The sequence below is a fragment of the Triturus cristatus genome, chromosome 4_2 (genome assembly GCF_964204655.1).
Source record: "Triturus cristatus chromosome 4_2, aTriCri1.1, whole genome shotgun sequence".
Classification (NCBI taxonomy): domain Eukaryota; kingdom Metazoa; phylum Chordata; class Amphibia; order Caudata; family Salamandridae; genus Triturus; species Triturus cristatus.
In genome coordinates this window covers 896,438,746-896,455,472 of record NC_140586.1, presented here as the reverse complement: position 1 = coordinate 896,455,472, position 16,727 = coordinate 896,438,746, and the positions used below count along the sequence as shown (strand labels likewise).

General features: G+C 45.6%; 1 protein-coding gene across 2 annotated transcripts in view; it reads left to right on the top strand.

Moving 5' to 3' along the window:
* The first annotated feature begins 12,094 nt into the window (after nucleotides 1-12,094).
* Nucleotides 12,095-16,727, top strand: part of IPO13 (importin 13) — a 560,046-nt gene continuing 555,413 nt past the window's right edge. Inside the window, exon 1 of one of the 2 annotated variants that reach the window (XM_085602928.1) lies at nucleotides 12,095-12,920. In XM_085602928.1, the coding sequence (XP_085459054.1) occupies nucleotides 12,864-12,920 (57 nt within the window). In that variant the 5' untranslated portion in view covers nucleotides 12,095-12,863. The remainder of the gene's footprint in view (nucleotides 12,921-16,727) is intronic. The other variant, XM_085602929.1, reaches the window with a different exon arrangement.

The window sequence follows — 16,727 nt, the reverse complement described above, 5'->3', positions numbered from 1 at the left end:
TAGCTCCCACTTTAACTGCCTCTCTTCCCTTCTGTCCTCATACTCCTTTGGAGACGCGCTCCTACTAGACCCTGTCCTACTACTGGCCCCAGAACGTCTCCCTGGGGGCACATTTTCCGACATATCTACATTTAAGATGTCTAGTACTTCCTGGGCGCTCTCCTCCTGTGGTGCATCTGGCGCCTCCTGTCCCTCATCCTCTCTCCCTTCTGGGTGGGCCTCTACCCATGCCCTAATGGCGGTGCGGAGTTCAGGTCCTTTGGCCCTCCGTACCCCAGGCACCCCCATCCCCTGCCCAAACTCCCTTAGTTGCTTCACCGAGTACCCCTCGAGGTCAGCTAACCGGAATTCCATTCTGGCAGGTGTGGACCTAGACACTAAGGAGAAACATTCCTAGGGGATAGGCAACAGTTCTCAGCTAACCAGGCTTCTTGCACTCTCAACCTGGACAGTGGAAATAACAATGCAGCAATCAATGGTTTCAGAGCTCTGGAACAAATAGGCGTTTAATTGTGGCGTCCTTCGTTTCACGGAAGGGTGCTGTATGGTCACAGGTCCTAAGGATCACACCGCTGCCACCAATGTAGGACCTGGGGTCTCCAGGCCCTATGGGGCGGTAACGTGACACGAGCGGTCGGGCCACCAGAGGACTGTGTGTAAAGCAACCATACAACACGCACCTCACATGCGACGAGGGACACACACAATAAGTGACGCCACACTGTAGGAGTTATGTAAAATACTCAAGTTTATCCAAGTAGGTCACGTTAGATGCAGTTCATGAGGTAGCAGTACATTTCATAAGCGGATAATACAATAGCTAGCGATGTACATATCAGTCAGGAGCTATAAAGGCTGTTCATACCACATATGCAATTCATGAAATAACAGTACTGCCTGGGGCACAACTACCACTCACGTAGCTGTACACGCGCGTTGGGCGCGCTAACCGGTGACGACCTCAGAACGGGGCACCTAGCATGGAGAGCTACTCGTAATCTCTGGCACATAGCACTGTAATAGGGAATATAAATAACAGAGCGCTACTCGTAATCATTAGCGTTTAACACTTCAATATGGCACATGAATAATAGCGCACTACTCGGAGTCAAATAGCACGTAACACTTCAAGCTGGCATATGAATAACAGCGCGCTACTCGGAAGCAATAGCACGTAAGACTTTAAAGCAGGGCATGTAAAAACAAAGTGCCACTCGTAATCAATGACTCTCAGTACTTTGGAGCGGAGTATATAACATAAAGCGCCACTCGTAATCAATGACTCTCAGTACTTTGGAGCGGAGCATATAACATAAAGCGCCACTCGTAATCAATGACTCTCAGTACTTTGGAACGGAGCGTATAACATAAAGCGCCACTCGTAATCAATGACTCTCAGTACTTTGGAACGGAGCATATAACATAAAGCGCCACTCGTAATCAATGACTCTCAGTACTTTGGAGCGGAGCTTCCAGCGGGGAGCGCCACGGGACTTGAGGAGCACGTCTCTGGGCTCCGGTGCAGTTCGTCGGGCACCGCGCTTCAGAACCGCTCGAGGGGGCACACGGAAAGTATCCCTCGGCGGGGTCTCTTCCGTCGCGAAGACAGGGGGGGGGAAATCCCACGGAGAGGAAACCCGGCTAAGGGTGCGGTGTGGCTCCCAACCCGCAGGGGGCGCACCAGGGGCGATCTCAGCCTCCGGGCTTACCTCGATCTCGGCGTCAGCAGGCGTCCGCTCCCTCGATGATGGGGGAACTCGGCCCCGGCCTCGCACACCTCCTCACGCAGCTGCGACGGCAGCGACGGGGCCCCGGGCTTCTCCGCGGGCCTCGCGACACGGCAGGGCACTTCTCCAGGCCTCCAGGCCACGGCGGTGAGCGCGCTGGCTTCGTCGTCACCGGGGGAGGCTCAAATTAAGGATGGGGTTCTGTGCTCAGCAGAGCACGCTGCTGGGGGTCCCAGACCAGGGCAGGGAGCGCAGGGGTCACAGCGCTAACACCTGGTCGATCCCCGGTGGTTCTCCAGTCAGCTTTGCATCAGGGTTCAGGGTTCAGCAGTCTGGACATGCAGTCTCAGTGCTTGGTGAATAGGTTTTAGAGTTCAGTCTGGACCCGCAGTCTCAGTGCTTGGTGAATAGGTTTTAGAGTTCAGTCTGGACACGCAGTCTCAGTATTCAGTTTTGGTTCTCAGCTGTTAGATGAAGTCTTATTGGCGCAGATGTATCTGGCGCCCTTAAGGGGTTCTGTTACAGGGGGTTAGGAATGGAGAGGGCAACTAAATCCTTCCTAGTCAGGTTGGGCAGAGAGTCTCTGGGTCCTCCTAGTGCTGGGCAAGATCAGTGGGTTTCACAGGGTCCCTCACTCACTTAAGAGGCAGCACCTAGATCCTGTCACTCTCAGAGGCATAAGTCCCTGGCTAGGCCCTACCGCCTACACTCCTGGTGGATTCTTCCAGCTCTGCTTCACCCCAATGGCCAACTCACCACAAAACGTTCCCTCCCTCACTTAAGTAGCCCTAGGTCAGGTGACAAAAGAAAAACCACACCTCCCTTCTAGAAGGTTCCAGCACACTCCAGGAGCTTCCCCACTCTACCTATGGGACAAAAAGGCGGGCTGGAGTCGCAACATTGTTGTGGGGTTCCAGCCAGCTCCTGGCAGCTAGGGTGCTACTATGAAAGACCACTCTGCAGTAGCAGGGGCCTGTGGCAGCCATCTTGGGAGAAGGGAGCACCTGCACCTTAACACTACAAAAACGAAAAAATTCAGGGAAAAAGGGCCAAGTCCAACACACATGTACCGCATTTTAAGTACTCTGATCCTGCCCTTTGGGTTGTCCATGGCCTACTGCAGGGGTGGCTTATATGTATAAAAAGGGAAGATTTGGGCCTGGCATAAAGATTTATTTTGCCAGGTCGACATGTCAGTGTAAACTGCACACACAACCCCTGCAATGGCAGGCCGGAGACATGGTTAAAGGGCTACCTAAATGGATGGTATAATCAGTGCTGCAGGCCCCATGGGGAACAGGGCCAAGACTGATTTGCATATGGCTGGGTCCAAACTGGAATGGCGTGGCGTGCAAAAAAACGATGGATTCAACCCAGATCTTTGACTGGGGGTTAATGTTCGATTGAATCAGCATTCCGTCCATCATCTGTTCTTTTTGCATTTTTCGCCCTTAGTGGGAAGAGTATGCCTAAACGTGGGTCCCTGCTCGCTACGCAACCAGATTTAAGCTATCCTGGCTGATGAGGGGTGAAACCCCGAAACCGGTCCTAGGATGCTTGTTTCTGGTACGGGAGAATCTGGCCTGGCAGTTTGGGCTGGACTGTTCCCATGGGGAACAAGGTCAAGACTGATTTTCATATGGTTGGGTCTGAACACGAATGGTGTGGCGTGCAAAAACAACGATGGCTTTAACCCAGATCTGTGACTGGGGGTTAATGTTCGATAAATTCAGCATTCAGTCTATGATCTGTACTTTTTGCAGGCCCACTAGTAGCATTTAACTTACAGGCCCCAGGTACATTTATTACCACTTTACTAGGGACTTATAAGTAAATTAAATATACCAATTGGGGACAAAGCAATACTACCATGTTTAGGGGAGAGAGTACAAGCACTTTGACATTGGTTAGCAATGGTAAAGTGTGTAGAGTCCTAATATCAGCAGAAACTAGGTCAGAAAATTGAAGGAGGAAGGCAAAAATTGATGAGGAAGACAGTGTCAGATCCAACAATGAGGTACAACGGTATTCCATAAGGTCACCTAGTTTAGAGGAAGTGGCCATGCAGGATGCGGCACACTGCAGAAGAAATGACTGGTAAGCAAGTGGTCCATTAGCACTTCCCAGAAAGGTGTAGTATCTTCTTAAGAAAGACTGGCCAACCATCCCTGATACTGAAGCTCAGTCCTTTTCAGATGGACGCACACATTGTCAAAAAATGCCGTTCTTCACATGGCAAGCAAGCAAATAACTGATGTGGACTGAACAATTACCAAGTGCAGTAGGCTGTCCTTGATAGAAGCTTAAAGCAAATGACACTCAGACAGACCAACGGCAAATGAGGGCTGACCGAAAGGCCCTTGCTGTTTCTATATGGATGTATATTTATATAAACAGATGTGTGTACTATTTAATGATTACTTTTATTACTAGATCCTAGCAGGCAAATTGCTGTTTTTAAATGTAACTGTGTTGAAGCTGACTTGTTTTTAAACCTTAGCTCACTTTTTAAATCTACTCTACCCGATTGATTGGGCACTGGCTGCTTCGTGACTCGGCCGTGTGCCACGCGTATTTCCTGGGGCTCGTCCTGTGGGGTCGACCAATCAGCATAGCGGGAGGAGGAGTTAGGCTGCGATCCGGCCATTTAATGCTGGTCGCAGAGCGGGAGCACAGCGGACGCACGCAGGGGAGGCACGCAGCCAAAGGCAAGCCCGTCTGCGCCTGTCCGCGCCCTTCCGGGGCCAGCCACTATGCCCAATTGTTGACATATACCTCGAGGGAACTCAGGCAACTCCACTCCACAAACCTTTATTTGAACCCTCACACGGGCAACAAACTGATTAAATTAAACATCATGAAGCTTAGGGACGCTATCCCCGAATTTGATAACTGCTCCCCTGTTAGGACACACACACAGAGGCGAGATTGTCAGGGGACACATGTTCTAATAATTACATATTTAAACACATGTTCCCTATTAAAACACAAATTGGATATTTTCCATCTTCTAGACTCTACAAAGCCTGTCATTCCCCTAATAACCGAAACCTGGCTTACCCCATAATCAACCCCAGACATCTTGACTGCTCTCCCAAATAAGTATAACATTTTGCACGCAAACCGACCAGCTGATATAAAAAGGTGGTGGGGTAGCTGCTATAATCTACAAAGATCTTAACTTTACTAGACTCACCACTCTAGACATAATCTCAGTAGATAGTCTTGTTATTAAACTAGATTTGGCCTCGGTACTTCTAGTCTGTGCACTGCTTTATAGACCCCCAGAGTATGCCAGTCTTTCCTCAACAACTGGGAGAACAGATGGCCCATTTAACCATCAATCATTCAAAAATCGAAGCGCCCAGGTGTCTCCTTAACATCTAAGAACCTACCGACCTAAACGCTTATGCTGAGAAATGGGTCACACTTGGTTGCATGATCGCCAAGAGAAATATTGCACAACTCTGGGGAGCCCTGAAACCTTCCTTGATCACTGATTGGGAGCGGGATCTTGACTGGAGTATGTTAAGAGAAAAAACAGTTTACATGGCCCGTGACTGCCCCCGCAAATGGTCCAGGATGTGGGCACCCTGGAATGCATACCGGGGCAATATATGTACCCCTCCTCGTGATGTAGATGATATTGATCCCCCATCCCTGTGATTTTCAATCATTTATGGTGCTATATTTGTATTGACCTTGATTTCACTGTGGCTCAAGTATTGATTTTGTGCATATTTGCATGTATGTTGGGATTGTTCAATAAAAAGATTTATAAAAAATAAAATTAAAAAAATCCTGCAAAAATCCTGCTCATTGGCGATTTTAATTATTGGGCCAATGGCATGGAGGGTGGAGAGCATTCCGGCAAAATGACTGATCTACTCTACGGGATGAATTGTATTCAGCATGTGACTTCCCCCACATTTATGAAGGGACATATCTTAGATAAGATCTGGACATCCAATTTTGCAATATCCGATTTGACAGTGTCCCCTTGCACCTGGTCTGACCATTTCTTTTTAAATTTCGTGATTAGCAATGCAATCACAAGTTAACCCTCAGGGAAAGGAGGCCTGAAGGCAAGGAAATGGAACAATGTCAACATTAAGGCCCTTTGCAAATTATTGACAGATACAGCTCCCATTGATCAGCCATCTATTGACCTCGACCTTAGTGCTGAAGCTATGACAGACTTGCTAACTGCAGCTAGTAATAAACACGCCCCCTCAGGATAATTAGAGTATCAAGGCGCCATGAGGCACAGAGATGGTTTTCTGAAGACCTACAAATCCAGAAATTGGCCCTGCGCCAATTAGAAAGAAGGTGGAGACGGAACTACTTGACTGATAAAAAAGTCTCCTACCTAGCTCAACTAAAGGATTATAAGAAAGCGGTCCAGACCACAAAGGCAGTTCACTTCTCTGCAAAGATTATGAACTCCACTAACAAATCAAAAGACATATTCTCAATAAGTTATTCAACCCTGATAGAGTTACAATAACACCTGTACCATCCCAGGCACTGTGCAATTCATTGAATGTCTTTTTCATTGATAAAATTGCTAATATCAAAACCAGTATTGCCATAAGTCCTGCATATGAGGCCTTGCCTATGGCATCAAGGAACCCTAACTCTCTATACCAATTCCCACTGATCAGCAGTGAAGCCTTTCTGGAACTCTAGGGCAGGGTTAATCTGGTTCCCCCACCGACAGCTGTCCGTCACACATCCTTAAGTAAATTTTTACTACAAACACTGCTCCCGCCCTCCGTCTTCTGAATGAATCACTGAAGCAGAGGCATGTCCCCAGAGCCTTTAAAAAAGCTACCATAGTACCCCCTCCTGAAAAAACCTGGGGCGACCCCTTGGCTTTACTTAACTATTGTCCCATTTCTCTGCTTCCTTATCTTACCAAAATACTGGAATCCCATGTAGGGAAATGCTTATGCTCATTCATCGAACAATCCCAGTTTCTAGACCCCCACCAAGCGAGATTTCATCCATCTCACTCTACGGAGATGGTAATTCTGTCGGTATTGGACGAATTAAGAAAGAAGGCTGGTAAGGGCACCCCTCAGGTCCTAGGGCTGCTGGATCTCTCCGTAGCTTTTGACACGGTCGACCATTAAATCCTGGTAGACCTGGTCAGAGACGCAGGCCTCCAGGGGCCAGCCCTTGTCTGGGTTACATCCTTTTTGGAAGATCCGTCTCAATCTGTGCATACGTCGCACTTTATCGCTCCTGATGTTACAACCAATTGTGGAGTGCCACAGGGATCATCACTATCCCGGCATTTGTTTAATTTATATCTACTCCCTTTGATTCGATCCTTAAGGGAGCATAAGGTGATCACCTTTACCTATGCGGATGACCTACAACTTATATTTACCATCAATAACACACCCGAGTCCATCGCTGAACTTGCTGTTCATCAGTAACTGGATGAATAGCAACCATTTGAAGCTAAACGCGGACAAAACTGAACTGATCTTGACTGGCGGTACTCAGAAACCTTGGAGCTCACACTTTTGGCATACTAAATTAGGCTCTCCTCCAGTTCCATCCCCTCAACGGCGAGCCTCGGGGTCACAATAAACAGTGACTTATCGATGAAGTACCAGATTGTAACAGCAGTCTCTACCGGATTCTTTCAGTAAAGGAGGATTAGAAAAATCAGTAGGTTCCTTACTAGGCAAGCACTGGTGCAGGTTGTACTAGCCCGGGTCATCTCCCATCTAGACTACGCAAACTCTTTATATTTCGGGCTACCTGCATATCTATTCAGGAAACTGCAGCTGGTGCAGAACCAGGCTGCCAGACTGATCTTCCATCAACCAAGATGGCAATATGCCACCCCCCTCATGCGGATGCTCCACTGGCTCCCAATAACACAACGCTGCGCTTTTAAAACTGGGTGCCTCATCCTTAAATCTCTACAGGATGTAGGCCCAAAATTTGTCTCTAATCTTATCAAGAAACATGTACCCACGAGTAATCAGAGATCTGCCCACCTGAGTTTACTGGTCATTCCTTCTTATAAAAGGAAGAGACTAGGTGGTAGCAGGTTCGCAGTGTTGGATCCACACTTCTGGAATGCTCTTCCCTACAAAATCAGATCCTGCAAATACTTACCTGTATTCAGGAGACTTCTTAAGACTTGGCTCTTTGTCCAGGCTTACGAATAGATCTACCGGGGCTCAACTTCTCCTATACTAGCGCCAAGAAACCAACCGGTGCACGTGGGCTTAAGAAGTAATTCTAATATAACATAACATAACATAACAGACAACTAAGCCTGTTAGGCCCTCTGGAGAAATTCCAGCAAGAATTAATGCTGTGCAAATGTTCTACTTCCCTAGGGTTTGTCAAAGGAGGTAACCAACGCCAAAATCCTTCCCTACAAAGGCAAGCTATGACATTTTATACAACCAAATACCTGACAGCAGGCTTTAAAAGGGTACAAAAATAATCGTCCATTGAGGGCTTATTGGCGTTAACATATGTTTTACAAGATAAATAAATCAGGCCAACTGCATTTGTCCCAACTTTTAAGACCTATGACACCTGAAATACCTTTTCATAGTGAACCAATTAGGCCTGTGGTTGTTATCATTGGTTTGTCACCATAACCAACTTAGACTTACTGTATTGAGCTGAAGCTTTCCCACAAGGCAACAATCATTAAGTCATAAAATTACATATATAATAAAAATGCTATCTCTCTTAAGGAGCTGTAACAAGGATTCTCGCTGTTCAAATCTTCTACACCCATGATTTGTCAGAGGAGGCAACCAACACCAAAACCCTTGAGTACGATGGTAACCTGTGAGATTAAATAAAATTAAAAATGACAGTTGTCAAAATATAAATTACCTCCTACTAGGGCCTGATAAGGGTTACCACGGTGTAAATCGTCTATCCCTATAGTTTGTTCGAGTGGGACACCACAGTAACCTGTTTCCTATTACGATAATCTGTGAGATTCCATATTACAAAATACCTGCCTATGCTATAGCGGGAAACAGTCTTTACAATGCACTGCCTTTACCATACAACCTAACCCACACAAGTAACTACTACGTAGGAAAGGGAATAGTATTGGATTTTACCATAAAACACAACGGTTAAAGTGTAGTTATACGTGAAGAAGGTAGTACAATTTTAACTTACATTGAAAAAACCTTAGAAATCAACTATAAAAGCTCTACTGTTTAAAAAACAAAAAGCCAGGGAAAACTGTCAGATATACATGACTGACATAAGTATAACTTGCGCTGACATAGAATTCAGATCTCATCAGCATTGCAATATGTGAGGCTATAACAGAGCATCAAAGAGGCTCACTGAATGGCCAAGTAAGTTTGATACGTTATGTGCATTAGTGACTCTTCTATAGGCAGCCATATGGATGCTGGCTCAGACAAACATGCAAACAAACAAAATAATCAGAGCTGCATGGAGGAGGGATTTTTTGTGAAAGCACATAAGTTCTGTCAAATCAAATCATGTGCTCCTGTTCACCAACACATGTACGGAGCCAAAGTCCCTCTATGTAGTACTTGTGAAAGCTCCTTTTTACGTTGATTACATTAGGAATTATGGCAGCTGCGCTGTCAAGGCAGACCTAAAATGGAGCATCTCTCAGAAAAAAGCAAGAACTGTTTTTTTCACACAACTCCCATTGTACCTGCACCTGGGAAGATGGTGATCATGGCATATGAAATCATTCCTCGGTGTCATTTTTAGAAAAAAAATGATGCTTACTTGCACAGCACTTCTTCCTATTTTTCTTCCAGAAAATAACTCAATTTAGCTTATATTCAGGCTATTTTCTCTCTTCCCTTCAGGGAAGATTACTAACCTTGTGTACCTTTAGAATCTTCATGATGCTGGACAAAGGGGAGTACATGTGTCGTGGAAACAGCTATAAAGGTTTGCCTCAAATCAAACACAAGGAGATGATGGACGGAGTGCTGACACTTTTCAGACACTCACCCCAAGTCACAGATCTGGGTTGAATCCATCATCCTTCTTTAGCTCACTGCACCACCCCAGTTCAGACCTAGCCATATGCAAATCAGTCTTGACCCTGTTCCTCATGGGAACAGTCCAGTCCCAACTGCCAAGCAAGGTCTTCCCTGGACCGGAAACAAGAATCCTGGGACTGGTTTCGGGGTGACACCCCTCATCAGCCTGGCTAGCTTGAATCCAGTGGCAAAGTGAGCAAGGGACCCACGTCTGGGCATACCCTGCCAACATGGGGTGAAGAAATCAAACACAAGGAGATGAAGGGCGAAACGCTGAAACTTTTCAAACACTCACCCCCAGTCACAGAGCTGGGTTGAATCCATCATCGTTCTTTAGCTCACTTCACCACCCCAGTTCAGACCCAGACATATGCAAATCAGTCTTGACCCTGTTCTTCATGGGAACAGTCCAGCCCGTACTGCCAAGCAAGGTTTTCCCTGGACCAGAAACAAAACTCCTGAGACCGGTTTCGGGGTGACACCCCTCATCAGCCAAACTAGAATTAATCCAATGGCAAAGTGAGCAAGGGACGTCTGGGCATACTCTGCCAAGGTGAGGTGAACAAAGCAAACACAAGGAGATGATGGACGGAGTGCTGAAACTTTTCAGACACTCACTCCCAGTCACAGATCTGGGTTGAATCCATAATCCTTCTTTAGCTCACTTCGCCACCCCAGTTCAGACCCAGCCATATGCAAATCATGGGAAGAGTCTGGCACAAACTGACAAGCTGGGTCTTCCTTGGACCAGAAACAAGCATCCTGGTAACCTCCTTCAAACATCCCAAAAAAGGCTTAGCATGGGTAGAGGTGAAAGACTCAGCAGCCAAGGGGTTAATTATACTCAGGGCCACTGGAATTTTGAAATTGTGCGGATGTGGCAATTTTCCAATAATTATACATTTGCCACGTAATCCATCATCTACTGCATAATTTGCAGATTTTAACAAAACAAATGTTTCTAGCTCAAAGGATTCATCTGTTACTAAAAATGCAGAGACGTTGCCTCGTGCTGGAAGGCCCGTTGCAAAGCTAGACTGGTCAACTTTGTTGCCTATTGCTAAATTTGGATGTTAAATTGTTACTAATGGGGTGCATCCAATGCCCAGACAGTATTACGAAGTTTAAAAAATGAGAAAAAAATGAAGTAATACTATAACAAGATGTGGCGCATTATACTGCATAATTTGCCTTTTCTTGCCGCATAATTAACTCGGCCCTGCCGCATAATTTGACTCTCTCCTGTTGCGTAATTCCAGTGGCCTTGATTATACTGGAAAAGAGAATTCCACATTAACCGATAGGCCATCTTGGAACGGGAGCGGGGATGCTTTTCACTACGAACTGCTCCATGGAGTCCTACTGCGCGCGATGGCCATCTTGAATCAGGCTCAGGCTCCATCGAGAGTAAGAAAATATGTTACAAATGCGACTTATAAATCTTTTTTTTTCTTCAGAAAAATGCGTACGACAAATGCACCACCGGCATCATCCACTAGTTGCCTTTATATAGAGTTATTTGATGCTGAATTATAACATACTATCATCACATTACAGCCCTTCTCCACATGGTTAGGTTGCACACTTTTCCCGTTATATTTGTCCCATGCTCGGAGTTGTGGCGATAAAAGGCGGGTTCAAGTCGCCAAAAGATGGCCGCACCCGGTGGTGAGCGGAGGTGGGTGGGGGCATGAACATAAAAGAGGAAGCCCACTTCACTTCGAATGTGCGAAACAGCGGAGTGGCCACCTGGAATCAATGTGTTACAAATGAATGAAAGCTAGGTAGTCCAAGGATGTGGTTCAATATCTCAGCTTTACACAATGTTTCCGTTTTTTAGCAATGTCGTAGTTAGTAAATAGAAATAAAAACCACCAGTATTAGAGATTTAAAATATTATATATAAATGGGTGAAATAAAAAAAACATTCTTGAAAAATATTGTAATAATGCAACATTTTGAGTGAAAGAAAATTGTACTTTAATGTGTTCAGTCCTACTCTAGTAACTATTGCCTATTCTTTATGCTACCGGTCAATTGTCACGATTCTACTTTCGTCGCAGTATCCCTGCGGCCGCCGCGAGACTTGTCTCCTTTAACATGGCGGCGAGGTGTCACGAGAGGCAGTTATACCGTGGGTCCTGACAGCCGAGTGAGATGACAGGACGGTGGAGGGGCAGCCGGTAATGAACCATGCAGAGGACGGGCAGAGACGGGCATCTCAGCCACGCAGCTGACAGGCAGGGGCGGGGGTCTGAACCACTGACCACTGTCTGAGCCTGGTGGGTTTAAACAGTTCAGTCTCCAAGCAGGCAGCGCTGAGGACAGGCCGGTCCCACCCGCAGGACCCCGCCTCCCTGCTGCCTGTGCCTGGCTCTGGCTGTCAGTGACAGGCTGCGGCTGCAGGAGAGTGGAGGGCAGGGCGAGCGGGGAGGACGGAGCCAGACGCCGTGCAGCCCTCTCCCGGCAGACAGAAGCAGTCCCCCCTCCGCAGGACCATCTCCCAGCCCGTGGCGAGGCATCTTCAGATCACCCCACTCCTTGCAGTCTGTGCAGGGGCCGGTCACTCCATCCCCACCTCCAGGGAAAAGCTATGTATGTCAGTCACCAGAGGTAGCCCCCCTCCTCCCCCCCATCCTTGGGGGCCTACAGATTCTACCCCCACCCCTTCTAAATGCAGAAATCTCTCCATTTGCCATACAAAGATTCCCCTTCTGCTACACCCATCTCTTCAACAAAAGTAACCCTGAAGCACTATCTCCGCATCTTTAGAAAACACGCCCTCCCAACCTCCATCAATACCCTTCCCGGCAGTAGATAAGTTTCATTTCTCAGGAGACCTGCCCATTCATTTTAGTGATTGACCCCATTTTACCCTCGGTGTGTGAGCTTCCACCCTTCCTTTCTAGAGTACCCATATCCTGGACACTGCTCCTTTTAATCGCACCTCCAGGGTCTCACTCTCCTCTGGTAAAGCTCCTGCACTCAGAATAAGGAAGCCTCCAAAAGGGGGTGTCCCCTCCCTAAACCAGCCAGGCTGTTGTGCCTGGGCAGACTGCCCCCGTCCCTGCCCCAGGGGTGCGGTGAGGCTTTGGGGACCAACATGGAGCGCAGGGAGCAGCGACAAGGCCTGGACTTTACGGTGGAGAATGTAGAACAGGTGAGCAGTTGTGTCCCTTGTTTGTGTTTGGTGTACCTTTCGTCAGTAATACGGTATGCTGCTGGCACAGGCATCTACAAAGTAAATAACACAGATGATGGGCCTCAAAGTAATTAGCACCGGTTCAAATTAATTAAGAGTATTTTCATGTACCACTTTCGTGCACCTGTAAAAATGGCAACCACTTAGCCCAATCTGGTGTCACGTAGGTGGTGACCAGGTGGTTTCCTGCCATTGGGACAGCAGTTTTCAATAACTGGACTTTGCTTTAATCTGTCATTGTTATCCAGTGCTGTGGGCCAATTGGCTCAATAAAAATAAATTAAGGCTACACATCTCAGAATGCACTGATAATATAAAAGCAGTCTAGGAATGAAAAAGTGGTTTCCCGGGTACCTGGAGCCATCTGCTCATCCTAGCCATGCATGTCTTCAACACGAACCCTGCAGATGTCACAGCAAATGCTAATACTGCCCCCACTCGAGTGACTTCTGTCTCAGGCACATCTCATGTTAATGTCCCAGACGGCAGGTACATGGTTATTCTTTGTCCCTATCCTTCACTAGCCTCACTTCTGTGGCACAGGTGCCAGCATGAGACAGACTCGTGCTGCAGAATGGCCTTAAGTTGTGCAGTGGCTAGGTCTGAACATGACCTCTGTCGCTCTTGTGTCCTGGTTTCAACACATCACTCACTGTATCAAAGCTGGCATCACCACGACCCCTGTCAGTGCAACTAAGTGTACGAACATGCCTTACACTGCCTCCTACAAGGACCCACATGAAGGTGTGTCAGCATCATCGTGGCTCCGTCTGAGGTCAGGAATAGTGTATCGGTATCCTCCCTGGATGTAGGACCGTTGCCACTGGATTGTATATTTGTGTCATTTCTCTGCCAGAGCAAGTGGCGAAAGGCTTCTTCGAATGTATTTTTTTTTATTGTGCTGTATGCTTTTTTTGTGGGCAAGTCAGGATTTAATTGCTAATATTTGTATTTGGCTCTGTAATGATATAATAACTTCTTTGCTTTGACCGACAAATCATGTATTGCCTCTTGCCGAGGCGGTGTCTTGGCAGTTAGATTGAGCTTATGATGTATCCTTCAGTTGGATGAACACGAGATAAAGGCATCTCAGTGCCATGGTGGCGCAGGAAGAAATGTACGAGGCATAACAGGATGTGCGTTAATACATTAATGTTGTGCCAAGGGCTCCTACACCACCTGGCCGCTTACAAGAATGCCTCGCAATGCTCTACTGGGTACCGTACAATAAAGTATGACATGGAGGGAAAATAGATTGTAAATTATACGAAAGTGATTTGGGGTTTTCTATGTAAGGAGCTTGTTCCCTCTGTTGAGGTCAGAGAGGGGGGTTCTAGGGGCCAGCAAGTGGCAGTTTGGCTCTTACCCATCGCTCACGTTGTCTTTGTTGCACTATGAAGTGGCTGACTTCTCTTCACAATACTCCAGTGTTACCTCTTCCTAAAACTCCAGTGTTTTCTTCCAGGATGTTCATCTTGGGCTGCAAGCTGTCTTTGTATTAAAGTTCATCTTTATTTTGTAGTGAGGATCCCAGAAGGCTCTGGAAATATCAATGTGTAGTTTTTTGTTGCAATGTTTTTTTTCCACACTTTGAAAGTGTGGTAATCAGATGTTTCTTCCCTCCACCGTAGGCCAACGGTGTCCACGTACAGTGCACGCTTGCAGAGTGTGCAGGGCTAGGAAACATGCTTGGGTATAGCTGTGATGTTGTAGACTTACATTTCATTGTAGCCATTTTCATCTGCTTTGTACTAGGTTGTGGTCCTCAAGGTTCCTAGAATGTTAGTATGTTGATTTTATGACAGAAGGTTGTTTCCAAGTAGGTATACATTGCAACTGGTATACAACATTGGCTGTGACTGTATGGTACATTCTAATGGTACATTGGTGCCTGTCTGTAGGCATACAGGTCACACTCCCTTCACAGTGCTGATTGGTGTACAGGGCAGGAGGTGCAAATTGCTCTTCACAGTAATGCATGTGTGTGTGTATGTATATATAATGGGGTATGTTCATATGTGAAAACTTAAAGGCAGGAAATATCGTTCAAGGAGTTGACATTGAAGGATGAGGATGGATAAACATACAGTTGCATAACATTATGGATATTGTGGTCCCGGAACTATTGATAACATGGGAATGCAATCAGTGAAAGTGGCTCGTTTATGTTAAACCTTATACTTTTGTGTTAACATTGGAGTATTCAATTGCTAAAAGTGTTCATTGATCCCAAGTATTTTAGAACAACGTGTTATTCCAATGCCATTAGAGTTTCCAATCTGAGTCCTTCTTCACTATGTATCTGATATTTAAGAAGGAGGGCAATTGACCACTTTGTGATTGCATTTGATGAAGACCCAGGAGGGAGCGAAACGCGTTGTGCTGAACTCTCTGCAGAAATCAAATGACTTACTCGCGATCGGGTGGTGGGCTTGTTTTTACGTCACAGAATGTGAAGTGCGTGTTCTTCTTGGAATGTGTGTGTGTGTGTGTGTGTATGTATATATATATATATATATGTGTGTGTGTGTGTGTGTGTGTGTATATATATATATATATATATATACACTCTGTAGTTATAATTAGGAAGAGCGTTGTTTTGTTTCGCTAATAACTTTGGTGCCATTTGACGAATCTCAGAAACACACACTCCTGAAGAAGTTATTTTTCCAGGAATCGCACAGTTAAAGGATTGGTAGGAAACTTATCCAATACAATGTCAATATGGCATATATTCAATTCATTCTAAATTCAACAATGAGATTAGGCATACTTCAAGTATAAAAATCAAACATACGTATTTATTTGACAGACAAATTAAGTTATTTTAAGGGTATGAACTCAACACCAGCCAGTTGCTATAAAGGTCCCTTAGGTATTCTTCAGTCCACTTTGTGACTCTTACCAGCATGGTGACCGCACAAGATAACACAATATTTTAAGCAACCTTGCTCAGATTCCTTTTCCGCGTAGAGACGGAACAATAACAGTAGAGGTTGCGCTTATGCGAGTAAAATCTGGCCTAGTTATTTTCCCTTTTCTCTCATCAGATTGTTTCAATTCGGCGGTGTTTCTTACAATTTCTTCATGAAGTAATTCGAATTTCTTCATGTGAGATTGATGACCGGCTGCTTGTTTGTCCAATAAGTACATATATTTGTTGTTTTTTATACTTCAAGTACGCTAATTTCATTGCTGAATTTAGAACTACTTGAATATATTTCATATTGGCATAATGGCATTGGATTAGATACGTTTCCTAGCAATCCTCTAACTGTGTGATACCTGTCAAAATCACTCCTTCAGACGTCTTCCTGTTTCTGAGATTATTGTACCCAGCCTCCTTAGGGCTTATTGGGTTACCTTATTGTGTTTAGCCATTTGAGAAATCTTCACAAAATTTTCTAAAAAGAAGTGCTTTTACCTCTGCTCTTCCCAGGACAGGTACGGGGTGATGCATCAAGTGGGGATCCAAAACATTGATTTTTTTCCATGTTAATTACCGCAGGAAAATGTTAAAGCAGCTAAAAGAAAAATGACTAAATGGAGTTATACCATATTTGGCAAAAAAAGTTAGAACTATACTTAGAAAACATGTTTTTCATTATTTAGAATGCATCATTTCGGTTGTTTTTAAAAATATTGCTTTTAAAGAGGTACTTGAAATGGTCATAAAGGGGCTAAAACATGCATATCTGGGCAGTTGGTCTTGCTGGAGCTACATGGTACCATACATTAAAAAAAATACGAGCACTCTGGCTGAGA